Source organism: Nyctereutes procyonoides, unplaced genomic scaffold (genome assembly GCF_905146905.1).
Source record: "Nyctereutes procyonoides isolate TBG_1078 unplaced genomic scaffold, NYPRO_anot_genome, whole genome shotgun sequence".
Taxonomy (NCBI): Eukaryota; Metazoa; Chordata; class Mammalia; order Carnivora; family Canidae; genus Nyctereutes; species Nyctereutes procyonoides.
In genome coordinates this window covers 5165811-5182176 of record NW_026575159.1, presented here as the reverse complement: position 1 = coordinate 5182176, position 16366 = coordinate 5165811, and the positions used below count along the sequence as shown (strand labels likewise).

The 16366-nt window shown below is 36.8% G+C and overlaps 1 protein-coding gene across 1 annotated transcript in view; it reads right to left on the bottom strand.

Moving 5' to 3' along the window:
* PKHD1L1 (PKHD1 like 1) overlaps positions 1-16366 on the bottom strand; it is a 146034-nt gene that overhangs the window by 37513 nt on the left and 92155 nt on the right. The window contains exons 52-59 of the mRNA XM_055314410.1: positions 15284-15443; positions 14363-14534; positions 11117-11205; positions 10624-10772; positions 9230-9359; positions 7808-7926; positions 7017-7146; positions 3225-3398 (exon numbers count right to left, since the gene is read on the bottom strand). Coding sequence (XP_055170385.1) covers positions 3225-3398; positions 7017-7146; positions 7808-7926; positions 9230-9359; positions 10624-10772; positions 11117-11205; positions 14363-14534; positions 15284-15443 — 1123 coding nt within the window. The remainder of the gene's footprint in view (positions 1-3224; positions 3399-7016; positions 7147-7807; positions 7927-9229; positions 9360-10623; positions 10773-11116; positions 11206-14362; positions 14535-15283; positions 15444-16366) is intronic.

Below are 16366 nucleotides of genomic sequence, written 5' to 3'. Positions count from 1 at the left end.
GTAATAAGATAGAGACAGAGAAGAAATGATTGCCACAGACTGTCTGGACCAACAAAAGCCATAGATGTTTACTAACATCACAAAACAATTTCTAAAAGCAAGGAAAGGTTGTCATAGGTTGTCACAGGAATAGCATCCATTATGGGATTTGAAGTGAGACAGGTGTGGATTAGTATCCAACGTCAGAGCAACTTCAACCCATTAACAGTCTATTTATCTACCTTTAAAAGGGGACAATATCTATGCATAGCACTATGAGGATTAAATGAGATAATATGCATTAAATGCTTAGCACAGTGCCTGGACTATCACATCATGATCATCATTACTGTTATCATCATCAGTTAAGCTCCCGTTGACAAATTATGTCCAAAAGGTAGGAAGCTATAGTGGGATGGCTGCTTGCTTCAATATAAAGGTTTTCTAAAATTAGAGTTGTTGCAAAATGCAATAGGCAGAATTATGAGTGAGGAGGAGAGCTCATAATGACACTAATAACAAACAAAAAAATAAAAATGCTTGTCACTTTTGGAGAATGGCTGGGAACCAACTCACTATTTCAAAAACTAGCTCATAATAGGAAAGAATCAAGCATTTTCCCTACATTTCCTATATAAACTATTTCTCAGGGTAGTCAAATAGTTGACTGGGGAAGCTTCTCGTTATAGAAATATTCTAGATAATAAATGAGGAGGGAATGGTAGAATTAAAATATCACCATTTTAAACCTCAATGATTTAATAGATCTAGGCAATGATCATTAGTGCCTGTAACTTCACAAAGGGAGAAATAATCAGACATTATGTGTCTACTAATGGGAAAATACACCATCAACTATGAAGAATTTTTATCTAAAAATAGAGTCTGAGTACAATCAGTTTTCTAGTTCTACACTTCTACACTACCTATGAAAGAATATACAACGGAGGGGGTGCCTGGATGGCTCAGTCAGTTATGTGTCTGCTTTCAGCTCAGATCATGATCCCAGGGTCCTGGTATTGAGTCCTGCGTCAGGCTGCCTGTTCAGTGGGGAGCCTGCTTCTCCCTCTGCCCCTTCACTCACTCATACTCTCTCTGTCTCTCTCTCTCTCTCACACATGCACTCTGTCAAATAAATAAATAAAATATTTAAAAAAAGAAAATATAAAGGAGACAGGAACAGCTTATGTTCTAGAAATGAATCACTAAACTCCAGACTGTTGGAAATACTATAGAAGGGATGATCTAGTTTCTTTTATAAATAAATTATAAGGAGAGATCAATGAATCAGAGATTTAAGATTCATAATCAATGGCCACATGGTCTTATTTAGATCTTGATTTGAACAAAAAAAAGTTCATGTGAAAGGAAGGAAAGACAGAAGAAAGACAGGAAGAAAGAAAGAATGGACTGGGGGAATCTAATCATTTGATGATAAGGAATGATTATTAACATTTTATTTTAAAATGTTTTAAAAAACAAGATATTTTTAAAGAAGTCTTTTAAAGTTACATATGGAAATATATTTTTTAAAGATTTTTTTAAAGACACTTAACCAAATGAGCCACCCAGGTGCCCCACATACTGAAATATTTTTAGATGAAATAAAACATGGTTGCTTCATTCACAATACCCAAGATCTGGAGACAACCTAAGTGTCCACCAGTGGATGAATTGATAAAGAAAATGATGCATATTAGAACCATGGATTATTATTCATCCATAAATAGGAGGAGCTCTTACCATTTTTTACAACACAGATGGACCTTGAGGGCATTATGCTAAGTGAGATAAGTCAGAGAAAGACAAATACTGTATGATGCTTACATGTGAAATCTAAAAAAGCCAAATGCATAAAAACAGAGAGTAGAATGGGGATTATCAGGAGCTAGGGTGATGCTGGGGGGCAGTGGGAATTAGGAAGATGTTGGTTAAGGGTATAAACTTGCCACTAGTGGATAAATAAGACTTGGAGATCTAATGTACAGCATGGTGATTACAGTCAACAATACTATATTGTAAACTCAACGTTGCTAAGAGACCAGATCTTAATTGTTCTTGCCCCAAAAAAGATGTAATAATTATGTGACACAACCGAAGTGTTAGCTAACACTATGGTGGTAATCATATCGATATATAAATGTATCAAAATAAATACAATATATACCTTAAACTTACACAAAGCTATATGTCAATTATATCTCGATTAAAAAATATATGTAGTTGCTTCAAAATAACCCAGGGGCTTAAAGAGAGTGGGTGGTCATACAGTTAGAACATGACTGACCAAAATTGATCACTGTGGTAACTAGTGATGGGTATACTGGGATTCATTATACATTTCTCTGTGTTTGAAAATTTAGCATATGTTTGAAATTTTCCTTCAAACAAAAATAACAGATCTGTTGTGCTTTTTATAAATAAATTCTGTTTGGGTGAGAGGCTGGGCTAGATGTTACCTAATGTTATTGTTAGTTTGATAATTCTTATTGTCTATGAAGATAAAATGAGTAGAAAAATGTTACAGATTTGCTTTTAGAGGGCAACACCTTGGCTTACATAACCCTTCTCCAGGCTTTATTTTTCTGTGTTAAAAACAACCCAATGGGCCCAAATTGGGAGTTGCTTATGCTCAGCCTCATGTCACCAAACCAAGACTGAACTTAATTACAGTTCCTCTCCCAGTAATGGAATCTTTTTTTTTTTTTTTTTTTTTTTTTTTACGATAGTCATACAGAGAGAGAGAGAGGCAGAGACACAGGCTCCATGCACCGGGAGCCCGACGTGGGATTCGATCCCGGGTCTCCAGGATCGCGCCCTGGGCCAAAGGCAGGCGCCAAACCGCTGCGCCACCCAGGGATCCCCCCCAGTAATGGAATCTTAAACCAGCCCATCAGGAATCTCTTGATCAGCACTAGTTAGGTAACATGCTGACTAGCCCCTGCCATCCCCTAAAGGAAAATAAACTTGCAATAACCAATTTGCTTTCTTGCCCGGTATACCTCCCATGTTCCTGCTCTCCGCCTATAAAAATCTTTCATTTTGCACAGCTCTTTGGAGCTCCTTTTTATCTGCTAGATCAGATACTGCCTGATTCATGAACCACTGAATAAAGCCAGTAAGGTCTTTAAAATGTACTCAATGAATTTTTTTAAACTCATGTGATTCTAAAAAGAAATGTGAATAATATTTAAGGATTGACTAAATGTAAAAGAGACCATGCTATATTTCAAATTTGTACGAACCTTTAAATGTCATCATATCTTGAGTGAATGAGCTGACCAGGACACGTGCACCAAAAGATTCCTTGAACCAACCTGGATAATCCTCACCAAGTATTTTGATGTTTCTGCTCAGTATCCCAACATCAGCTGCTAATGTATAGCTCTGACCTGTTCCAGGAACATGGTATCTTTCAGCTGCAAGAGACAGACAGCTAGATTATCACCAATGTTGAAAAATACCTGTGTTTATTGGTTCCTTTGCAATTCACAGGCCATATAATTTTCTAATATGTGTGAATTAATTAGATTTGCATATTTAAACATACATAGATGGCAGACTGAAATTATACCTTTTATTTTTTTTCCCCAAGGTTTTACTTAAATTTCAGTTAGTTAACATAGAGTGTTTCAGGTATAGAATTTAGTGATTCAACACTTACAGACAACAACCAGTGCTCATCACAAGTGCCTTAATCCCCATCATCCATTTAACCCACCTCCCCCCACTTCCCCTCTGGTAACTAATAGTTTGACTCTATAGTTAAGAGTCTGGTTTTCCTGTCCTTTCCTCTATGTTAATTTCTTTTCTTTCTTAAATTCCTCGTAAGAAAATCATACAGTGGGATCCCTGGGTGGCGCAGCAGTTTGGTGCCTGCCTTTGGCCCAGGGCGCGATCCTGGAGAACCTGGGATCGAGTCCCACATCAGGCTCCCGGTGCATGGAGCCTGTTTCTCCCTCTGCCTGTGTCTCTGCCTCTCTGCCTCTCTCTCTCTCTCTCTCTCTCTCTCTCTCTGTGACTATCATAAATAAATAAAAATTAAAAAAAATAAAAATTAAAAAAAATTAAATCTAGTCTGTCTATACAAGTATCACTACTCCAGCTTTTTTTTTTTTTTTAACATCCACTTGCATGATACATATTTCTCCAACCCCTCTCTTTCAATCTGTAGGTCTTTAGGTCTAAAATGAGACTCTTGTAGACAGCATTTAGATGGGTCATGTTTTTTTTTTTTTATCCATTTTGACAACCTATATCTTTTGATTGGAGTGCCTAGTCAATTTATATTCAGAGTAATTATTGATAGATATGTATTTAGTACCATTTTATTACTCATTTTTTCATTGTTTCTGGAGATTTTTAAGTTCCTTTCTTGTATCTCTTTTTGTCTCTCCTTTCCTCTCAAAGAGTCCCCTTTACTATTTCTTGCAGGTCTGGTTTAGTGGTCATGAACCCCTTTAGTTTTTGTTTGGGAAACTCTTTAGCCCTCCTTCTATTCTGAATGATAGCCTTGCTAGATAGAGTATGCTTGCCTGCAGATTTTTCCAATTCAGCACATTGAATATATCATGCCACTCTCTTCTGGTTTGCCAAGTTTCTGGCTTGCCAGTTTTCATTTCTGATTATTGTTTTTGAACTATTGTATCTCTGTTTTTTATTATTTTATCTTTTTAAGGGCCTCCCTGAAGTTTTCCATTCTTTTCTCAAGTCCAGCAAATATCCTTATGATTGTTGCTTTAAATTCTCCATCAGGCACATCACTTATATCTGTTTCCCTTAGAACTCTGGCCATGACCTTATCTTATTCTTTCATGTGGGATGAATTCCTCCATCTTGCCATTTTCTCTAAATCTCTGTATCCTTCTGTGTGTTAGAAAAGCTTGTTATGTGTTCTGCTCATTAGAGTAATGGCTTTCTAAAGAAGAGGTCATATAGTGTCCAGGGCCTGGCACTTTAGGGAGTGTCTCTGGTGTTTATTGTTCGCACTCTGCTGCTGTGTTTTGACTCCTCTATCCTTCAGGCCCGTCATCAGCAGAGACTCTTCTCGCCTTCATTGGCAGTGTTTGGACCTTGGCCAGAGTGTGGCGAGTTTTAACTAGGTGTTTTCTGGTCTGCTTGTTAATGAGACCTGACACTACTTCCACCAGAACTGAAGCCCTGCAGAACTCTGGTTGGGAGATGTGATGTGGGCCAGGGTCTCTACTGGTCTTCTGAGAAAGGGGCCCACTGCACTGAGACTGAGGCACACTTGACTGAGAAGGGCCATACTGGCAGAGCACAAGGGTGCAGAACTTGGGTATAAGCAGAGTAGGCAGCCAGTGTCCATGCTGTGCTGTTTACTGCAACTGGCTCCTGTTTATGCTCAGGGGCGGGGGTGGGAAATGGTGCCAGGCAGTCCTTTGTCCCTGGAGAGGAGTCTCCATGCACACTGCCTCTCAGGGAAGCACCCCCAGAAGAGCAAATAATCTCCCACCCTGTGCATCCCAGGTGTTTTTCAGGCCACTGTTTCCAAACCATCTGCTCCCAGGGTTGTGGGCCTGCTTTCTCTCTAGGAGCAGTGCAGTGCCCTCCAGTCTCTATTCCAGCCAAGCCCGCAGACTTTTACAACTCTGGGCATTGTGGACATGGTGAGGGCAGGGACCTGCACTGGGTGTTCTAGGGGAAAGTCCCTCTGCACCAGCACTGAGGCAGGCTTGGTGGAGAAGGATAGTCACACCAGAGTGCAGGGGAGTGAGCCTCAGAGCAAGCAGGCTAGGTAGCAGGTGTTGGGGCTGAGCTGCTTTGCACACATGCCTCTGCAACAGTGCTGAGGGATTGGGGAGGGCAATGGTGCCCGCAGCATTTTTGTCCCCAGAGAGGCATCTCCGTGAAAGTTACCTCTCTCAAAAATGCTCCAAGAGAGAACAGTCTCTTTGTGTTTTAGGCATTCCTCAGATTTTGCCATCTGCCCCCAGGCTTGCTTGCTTGCCTGCCTGCCTTTTCTCCAGGAGCAGGACAAAGCCCTCAGGGCTCCATCCCTGCCAAGCCCTTGACCTTTAAAACTCCAGTTTTAAACTCCAATCAGCCTTGCTGATTGCTAAAACTCATGAAAATCAGCCCCTCTGTTTTTCTAGCCAGTGGTTTGGGGAAATGTTCACCTTACTCTTTCCCCTGTGCTATACTCTCTCTTGCCTTTTTTTGCGACCAGGCCTCCCTCCCCTATATAGCATTTGGGATCCATTTCTCCCCCAAACCATGTCTCCGCACTTCCTACCATCCTCAACATGGCCTCTTCTAGTTGTGAACTTTGTTTTGTCAGGCCTCAGAATGCTTTCTTGGGTATTCAGAATGACTGAATAGTTATCTAGTTGAGGGACTAGCTATCTGTTTGAGGGACGAGATGAGCCTAGGGGCCTCCTACTACATTGTGGTCTTAGCTCTATGCATGATTTTTTTTTTTTTTTACTTTATTAAATGAAATGCAGTCAAAAGCATTTCTTTTATTTACACCAAAAAAAAAATACTATGCTGAATAATCTTATAATCGCCATCTTAGATTCCCTCCCTCCATGATACTTTTTAATTTAGGACAAAGGTGCTCTTTCTCAAAATTCAGTGTGCATAAGAAATACCTAGGGGGCACCTGATGGCTCAGTCAATTATGCCTCTGACTCTTGATTTTGGCTCAGATCATGACCTCAGGATCATGAGATAGAGCCCTGTGTGGGGCTCCTCCCTCAGCATCTAGTCTGCTGGAGATTCTCTGATTCCCTCTGTCCCTCTCCCTCTGCCCCTCCCCACCTCCCTCAGCCCCTCCCCCTTCCTCTGCCCCTCCCCCCAAGCTCACACATTTTCCCTCTCAAAGAAATAAATTAATTTTAAAAAATCACTTAGAAGCTTGCTTAAAGCAGAAAGTACTAGCCTTACCTCAAGGGATGTTATACATTAGCCTATGCTGAATATTTGTTGAATAATTATAAAGGAGAGCACTAAAAATGTGAATATTTCAAGACATTTTAATTACATATCTATTTAGTTAAGGAACAGCCACTTACCAAGGTGAGTGTAGGAAAGGGTATCATTGAGAATGAGAATTTTCTGGTCATGCAGGATTTTAATGATACTTCTAGTTTCTGTCTGGTGGAAATCATAGCTTGTGGTTGTTATCACAATCTCTTCTCCCTCCTTGGAAAATTCAAGTGCCAAATTCAAGAACAATTTTTAAAATAGGTTTCTATTTCTTAATAACAACTGTTAAAAATTTCTAATTTAATTTATGTCTGATTAGCAACATGATATTATCAGAAGGAACAAAATATACATCGAGGTCTCTAAAAATAAATATGCTTGTTTGATATTAAGAATTCTAAATTTTTATTCATCTCAGCATTTCCTGAAATTTAATTCAGTCATTAAAATCATAGGCAAAATACTTTTTAAAAATTAAATAGATCGAAGCAAATATACTCATATTTTATTAAAAACTGGTCAGTACAATATTCTTTAAGACTTAAAAAGTTCCACAGAGTTTTTAAATTTTACACAATTAACTATTACTCGGTATTCCTAAAATGTGGGAAAGACACACATAAACTTTTTTTACTCAAAAACTTTCATATTTTCCTTTCATAACTAATATATAATGTTCTTGATATATTCTGAAGGACCTTTAAGATCCCAATTTTTAAATGCCTGCTATCAGGTAAGCTTTTGAGTGCAAGCTACTGCAAAATATACATTTCTTATCTGATTAATCCTATGAGAAAAATGTCCATGAGAATAAGAAATACACCTTAAGTTGACCCACTATGTATATTCAGTTCCCACCACATCCTATTTCCTGTACCTGCCAATCCACAGCATCCACTAGAGACAGGACTTTGGAACCCGCCTCTGCAGTTTCTGAGAGTTTTGTTTTATATATTGAACGTGGAATTCCATGAAGATCCAGCTCACCAAACACCCCTGAAGGAGAAAAACTTGTATTTATTCACCACATAGCACTGAGTTAGGTGCTAATATAAAATGAAACGGTACATTGATATGTTTTAATAAGTGATTGGACATTTTAGAAGGAATGGAATGAACTTGAATTATCTGCTCAGGGCTTTACAAGAAGACTTTGACCCTCTGACCCACTTCTAGGAATCTGGTCTATAGAAATTAAATAAAGCCAGTGCACAAGGATATGTGAATGAGAATGCCTACTATGATAATATTTGAAAATACTGGAAAACTGGAATAAATCTAATGTACATCAAAAGAGAATGATGGAATCAATCATAATATACTAATAGAGTAGGGTAATATACTTTAAAAAGGTTATTATCTGTAAGTATTGATCTGGACAGATATCCATAATGTCTTAACTGAGAAAGAAAACCTATTCTCTTTAGTTTGGTCTGGAAACACTGCTATAGATGCAAGTTTCCTCATGATGTGGAGAATTAGAAAGATGGGTATTTTTTCTTGATATCATCTGTGTTGTTTGAAATGTTACTTTTGAAAGAAAAAAATAAACTCACAAAAGCAAGTATTTTTTAAGATGGATTTGTCTGCCCTGGGACATTGACCAGTGGAGACTTAAAATCATTCTGATGCCATTTTTTTATGTTCCTCTTTTCGGATTGTCACTGTTTCAGAAAACGTATGGGAAAGAAACTTCCGTACGTGCTTGTCTGCATTGTTTCAATTAATATGCAGCTGTGTTAATAAATGTGGTTACTAATTATGACCAAATAAACCCTCTCAGTTCCTTTTCTTTCCAGGCTTAGAAAGGAATACCCAAGGCCATAAAAATCCAACTAGAAAGTATAAAGTTCAGCAACAGTTGTGACTGGATAACTGATAGTAGAGTCAACTGATCCACAGATTATTAATAATGTAAGTGTAATGATGTGCAAAAAAAGTTACCTTTAAGGGAAAAGCACTAAAATATGAAAAAGTATGATATGTAAAAAATTTATATAAAGGGAAAGTTATAAAGAAAATCTGATTGATTAAATAATATACATATAGAGGGATTTATGTTAGTTTTGCCATAAATTCCTTTTTGGTTTCAAATACACAGGTCTATACCTATTTTAGTGTGATATGATTTAATTAAAGATTTTTTTATTTATTTTTACAACCCTTTACTGTAAATAAACCTCCGTGTAAGTTTTTGATATCATAACATCTTGAACTGACAACAGGTATTTTGGTGCTACATGTTTTAAAATAGATTTTCAAAACCGATATGATACTTTCAGTATCTGAAAACATATACCTAAGACCTTTGATCCTTGATTTGGTCCTTCTGGAAGAGCCCACTCTGGAGTAGAATGATTTCCTCTAAGAACAATCTGTAATTCTCCTTTAAAAGGGTTATCTTCCCAGCCACCAATCAACCTACCTCCCTGCAGTGAAGCAGAAAATTGTTAATACTTAAAGATTGAGCAGAAAAAAATTTTGCCCATAAAAAAGGAGTTAGGAAGATACTGGCAGCCTCCTCTAGGAAAAAAAAAGAGTGAAATTTCTTATACAAAGAACAGAATTGTATCTGGAAGTGACCTTGATTTAATCCTGTTACTTTGGGATCTGTAGCTTAAACGACTTTTCCAAGGTCAGACTCAATAGGTGCTTATTATCAGTGCTATATCTAAAGCTGAAAATTGCTAACACCTAAACTTGTGCTATATGGACAGATCACATTTTATTTTAGCAACACATGACATATATGAAATACACTCTTCACACTTACATGCACCGTATATGACAAGTAGGAGCCCTCATTGTAAATAATAGCAGCTACTACTAAATGCTTGCTGATTCCGTGTCAGACATAATGTGTAAGGCTTTACATATATTATCATTTGACCTTTACACTAAACCTATGCATTGCTGTTATTATTCTCACTTGATAGGTCAGAAAACTGGTGCTGTAAGTGGTCAAATAACTTACCCAAAGTTCCCAACTGAGGTAAGGACTCAGTCGTCACTTTAATTTACCTCAAAGCTCATGCATCTAAATACCAAAATACTGCATATCTTTAAAACTAAAGGCCTAGTTTTATTAAAGAAAGGTTACTGCCCACTTTTACTTTTTAATGATACTTCATCACTTTTGGTTAGGCCATTCTTTTTAATTAACAGTAATAAAAGACTGACAAAACAACTAATTATACTGTTACATGTTCAAAACCATCTGAGGTTTATGAGAGAATGAGGTGATTATTCCAAACAGCTGAAATATTATTAGTCTTTTCCTGTTTTCACAATTCTATGTCCATTCATTTTAAGAAACAGTTCACTTTCTAAAAAAAAGAAAAAATTAAAATCTTTTATTTTTTTCCAGAACTCCTAGGGATTCTCTGGTTGTTGGAGCAAGTTGCAGGTTTAACTCTACCTAACAGTAATACAAATATTCTACATAGGATAAAAATGGACAAACTTCACTGTAAAAGGTAGCATAATTACTCCCTCAGGAATATGTAACCACCAGTTGAAAGGACAGCAGAAATGTACTGAATTTACACGAGGCTTACATCTCATGGGTTAGAGCCAGTTGTGTTTTTTATTTCACATTGATTACATATACTTTCTATAATTTTTTTCAGTAAATCTCCAACATCTTAGAATTTTACTAATAAAGGTATAAAATTATATGTCCCTCCTTATTACCTGAAGTGATATGTAGGTAGCATTCAGAACAACCTTTCTGTAAGAAGGCTCTGCAGCTCTCATACTGTGTTTATCTTCCAGTTCGAGAACTCCCCAAATAGTGAGACTTTCCATTGGTGGAATATCTGTGTCTGCTACAACCCATGTTCCTATAAAATAATACTTTAATATAAGAGATATAACATAATCCATACTATATATTATAAATAAAAACACTGACACACTTACCAGTGAGTCCTGGTTTCAAAGTCCCTTTTCCCACACAATGACTTATTTTTGTCTCTCCCAGAATGTCTATTATCTTAATATTCGGGTTTAGACCCATATAAAACTCAGAAGGCTAGGTCTGGTATCCAGGACACAATACTAGAATCCATCACTTCACATCTGCTCTTTCCCTAGGGTGTGCTGCATAAAGGTGGAATGCTAACTTTGTGGTATCTATCCTAATGTCACATAAACACAGGCATTTTGTTTATGTTTATGGACTTACCTTCAGGAATAACCACATTTGTTCCTGGGTGAGGTATGGTATAATTATTTTCTCGAGACGATTTCCAGAAAGAATCATTTGACCATAAGCTGAAAACAGAAGAGAAATAGATCCATTAAGTATTGTCTTTATATACTTAATGATCATCATCTCCAAAACTAAATGTTTTGGGATGATAGAATGCAAATTAGAGAATTTATAATTTCACTAAGTAGGCAAGTTAATATGTGCAATTGATATAATAACACACACGACCACACGTATAGCTTTTTTTTTTCTCCATTGAAGAAAACTTGCTTTCTTTCGATAATCTGACTCACCTTTTCTCCCACTAAATCCTCATTGTGATACACTAATTTTGGCTAAAATGTAAATTATTTAATTTCCTTATAAGATTTCACATGGTATAAGGGCACCTGGGTGGCTCAGTCAGCTAAGCATCTGAATCTTGATTTCTCAGGGCTTGTGAGACTGAGACCCACTCCAGGCTCCATGTTCAGTGGGGAGTCTGCTTGAGATTCCCTCTCTGCCTTTCCCTCTGTCCCTCCCCTGGCTTGAGCTCTTTCTCTCTAAAATAAATAAATCTTTTTAAAAAAGATTTCAGATGGTATAAAGTAAAAAGAAACTCATCCTTTGTCCATTTAAAGACCCTTATATATGGTTCTACTGCCTGGGGGGAGCATGAAAGAAGATATGGTCACTAGATTCTGTGAAGAGAGGAATAGAAGGATGGTTTATGAATTGGTAAGGATGAGTCAAAGAGGCTAAGCCTCTGGGCTGGGATCAGGGACGGCAGGTCTGCAATCAGAATGAAGGTTATAGTAAACTGAAGGAGATATAAAAACTGGTTAGGCAGAGAGGCAGTCTCCGCTTTTTGTCGCTATACCATCCAGAAACCAACTCAATGCAAATTGTTTTAGAGAATGTTATTATAAATTTGATGATATTTTCCTACTGGAAAACATTCACAATCAGAGTTGCTTTCTGAAGTAGTAAAACTTTTAAAAATTCCATGATACTAATTCTTGAATTCTACAAAACCGTCAATATATAGTTTGGTTAAAGTATATTTGTATTATATATTTGAACTACTAAACCATATTACTAAGAAATATGTTAAAAATTCTGTTATAAAAACTTGTTTTACTAAGTTTAAAAGAAAGGATAGCAGTTAATTTAGACTTACAATAATACATTATTTTTCATGAAGCAATTTCAGAAAAACTTAACAGTTGTATCTTTCTAACTAAAAAATCTGACCAGCATTATACAGATTCAATCATTGATTTTATCTAGCTTTTCTCAAGATTAATAGCCTTTCATTCTTATCCCCACCAGCACTGTATTATGCATGATACACTCTTCTTCTTACTGTTCATTGTTATGATCAATAAAGCCTATATAACGCTTAAACAAAGCATATGTGGGTTGCATGCTAGAGCTTTATATCCTAATCTTGAGGTACCAGTTCTGGATTATGATCCTGCTTGTTTTCACTGATAGCTATCTATATAATATAAATTAATAAATGCAATTATAGCTATTTCTAGTAAGCAGAATTCATACTGTGGGGGGGAAATCTATGCTAAGACATATACATACCAACATATTCCTCTATCACATCCTGGTCTAGACCAATCTAAATCTACTATGTGAGTATATAATAAATATTAATTAAATTTTCAGTAATTTAACCTACCTTAGACTATGTAAGTACTTTTGGGTCAATAACCTTGATGGCTCATGTCTCTTCTACAGCTCTCTAGTCTATTTATGAGCCATTCTACTTTCTCCACTGTCCCTGTGTAATACGGCCAGAGAGCAAAAGTGGCATTTTCAAAATGTAATTTGGAGTACATGACTTCTCAGATGTAAATCATTTAAAAGATTCTTCTATTTCTTTATGCTGTCTGCATGACCTGAATGGTCTGATTTCCACCTGTTTCCAACACCATTTCCAGGCCCCTCTTTTCCTCACCAGGGTCCAGCGATGCTGATTTTCTCTCTCATAGATGCCACACTTTCTCCCATACTAGGGCCTCTGCCCAAGATGCTTCCTGGGCCTAGAACACCACATCCCCCCCACCCCATCCTTCACATGGTCACCTCTTTCCCAGCCTTTGGGTCTCAGCTGGAATGTCCCCTCCCTTGAGAGACTATTCCTAATCACCCTACCCAAAGGAGGTCCTTGCCATATTGCTCTCTATCACACCCCTACCCCTTTCCCTTATAATTTTTATCACAACTCACACTCATGTATTTAATTTTCTGTTTACTTTGTTGTTTTCCTGCTTGCTTGTGTTGGCATCTGTCCCTTTGAATTGAATGTGAGTGTAATGAGAGCAGGGACCACATTTGTGTTGTTTACAATTGGCTCCTCTGTGCTTAGCACAGAGCCTGGCCATAGCAAGTGCTCCAATATTTCTTAATGATCAAATGAATACATCAAAAAAATTCAATTATTATTCTTTTGTACAATAGCTACTATTCTATCTGCATATTTTGAAATGTAACTCACTTCATAAAAAAACATTGGGTTGTACTTGCTGCATAGTAGTGACCTCTTAAGTGCCCACTAAATGTTAGCTTTTATCATCACTATCATTATTTTTATGATTATTATTTGTCCATAAAGGACATAAATATACATCAAATCAGGATTATACCTTTAAGGGCTTTGAAGACTAGTACCAACCATCACATGCTAGTACAATGATGTGTGGTAATTACTATAATACAAGATAGAGAGTGGTGTTTCACATGAGAAATAAAGGTAAAGAGCTACGCAAGTTTCAAAGATAGAAAAATCATTTTTAACTGTCAGAGTGAACATATATTAGGGGATCAAACATTTGAAATAAAATTAAATAAGTTGTATTATGAAATCTGACCATGACAGTTATTCTAGACAAACAGACACCACCTGCTAAGAAAGCATTGGATTAATGAGGAGACTTAGTTTCTGGTGCTATTCTGGAAGTCTCATCAAGTTTTGTGATTTTGGGTAATTCACAAAAGGCCATTGGCTTCAGCTTTCTCACCTATATAATAAAGGAGTTGGTCTAATAATCCATATCTAACATTCTGCAAGTCTAAGGCCCAAGTGAAGTAATCAGTATGAAAGTTCTTTGTGACTTAAAAGGCATTGTACAGGAGGAGGGCATTATTTTCTCACCCAAGAGTGACATGTGAAAAGAATTCTGTTAAGTGCTATTGAAGGTATTAATAAACAAAAGGCCTATATACTTATATATGGATGGTCGCTTCCTGGGAATTGGTTTTCTTGATGGGGGATGTACAGGAAAGCAGTCCTGGAGAATGCAGCAGTAAGCTTGGAAATTAATAATAACATCTTTCACATCAGGATCCAGGGTCCCTGAAATGGGCTGAGACTGCTGAAGATCATTTCTTCCTGACACTAAAAGTGAAGGAAAGCACTTTAAATATGATCAAAGAACTTAAATGTAGACAAAATCATGGCAATTTTAAAATATGCTTTATTTTATTTTTTAAAGATTTTATTTATTTGAGAGGAAGAATGAGTACACAACTGGGGGGACAGACAGAGGGAGAAGCAGACTCCTGCTTAGCAGGGAGCCTGACATGGGTCTCGATCCCAGAACCCTGAAATCAGGACCTGAGCCAAAGGCAGATGCTTAACCAACTAAACCACCCAGACACTCCTAAAAATAGTCTTTACTAGCTTGATAGAGTTCAAATTTATGGACTATTTATGGAAAATTCTGATGAAATGCATATGTCTTATTGAGAATCATACATTCAAAATTACTTTACAAAAAATATTTTGGAATTCAAAATTTATTCTTAAATATTTTTTATTTTCCCAAAATTATAAAATAGTAAAAATGGAAACAAAATACTTGATAGCTTCCTTTCTACTCATTTCCTCTAATTTTGTGAAATAACTTGTAGGGCTATGTGTAAGAGTGTTGGTGTTATCTCCAAACATAGTAAGTTCTTAATTCAACTCAAGGTCTTATTCAACATAAATTTAGTCTCCAATCCATGTACTCAGCAAACAATTAATCCTTGAATCCTACTATCTATAAGGCACTGTATAACATATTTTCCCATCAAGCATTTTTTTTCTTTCCTTTTAGACAAAGCGTTAGATAAAATAATCACTTTTGCCTAATGAATACATACCCAAGTAATAGAGAGTACTTGTGTTAGCTTCAAGATGCCAGTCTCCATTCTTGCTTGTATTCCAACTCAATGGATTTGAAGAACCATTCCTCATATCAATAACATTAAACATATCAGGATTTTGAGTAAAGTTGTGAGATATGATTACATAGTCTTCTTCCTATAAATGTTTGCCCCAAAATATCATTCTATATGTTAACATCCTGAATAATATACATTAATTTTGATGACATATATTTAGCCCTTATATTAAGACTTAAATTTTGGTTTCAGTTTGTCACGTTGCATTAATATTTTAATAACATTTTACATGTTTGTGGCAATAATGCTAATTCTATCCGAAGGCAATGAAACTCGCTCTGTATACACACATATATATTAGAGAATATTTCATTTCTGTAATATCTGAAAACATTTAAAACAATGCTAAGTATTGTTTATTGGTTACTACTAGAGTGGCAAATGAGATCAGGGGAAGTCATACAGGGGCCTTCCACTTTCTTGAAAATGTTTGTTTATTTGTTTATTTTTAAAGATGTATTTATTGATTATATATAGAGAGTGCACACACAGGGAGGGGGGAAAAAGACTTCAGCAGAGTCAGCACTGAGCATGGAGCCCCACACAGGGCTTGCTCTCCCAACCTTAAGATCATGACTGGAGCTGAAACCAAGAGTTGGATGCTTAAGTGACTGTGCCACCAAGGCACTCTGAAAATGTTTATTTCTTAAAAAAAAAAAAAAAAGTAAATATTCACTGAATGTTAGATAGAACTAGGTGATGGGTATACAGGACTTGGCCTATTATTTTTTGGGGGTTTCATTTAAAATTTTTTTTAATTTATTTGAGAGAGAGACAGCATGAGGGAAAGGACAGAGGGAGGGGGACAAGCAGACTGCCCGCTGAGCAGAGAGCCTGATGTGGGGCTTAATTCTAGGACCCTGGGATCATGACCCAAGCCAAAGGCAGACACTTAATTGACTGAGCCACCCAGGTGCCCTGTGTTTGGTATACTTTAAAATACAAATTATAAAGCCCTTAACTGGTACCTGGAATATCATAAGTACTCAAAATACTATTATC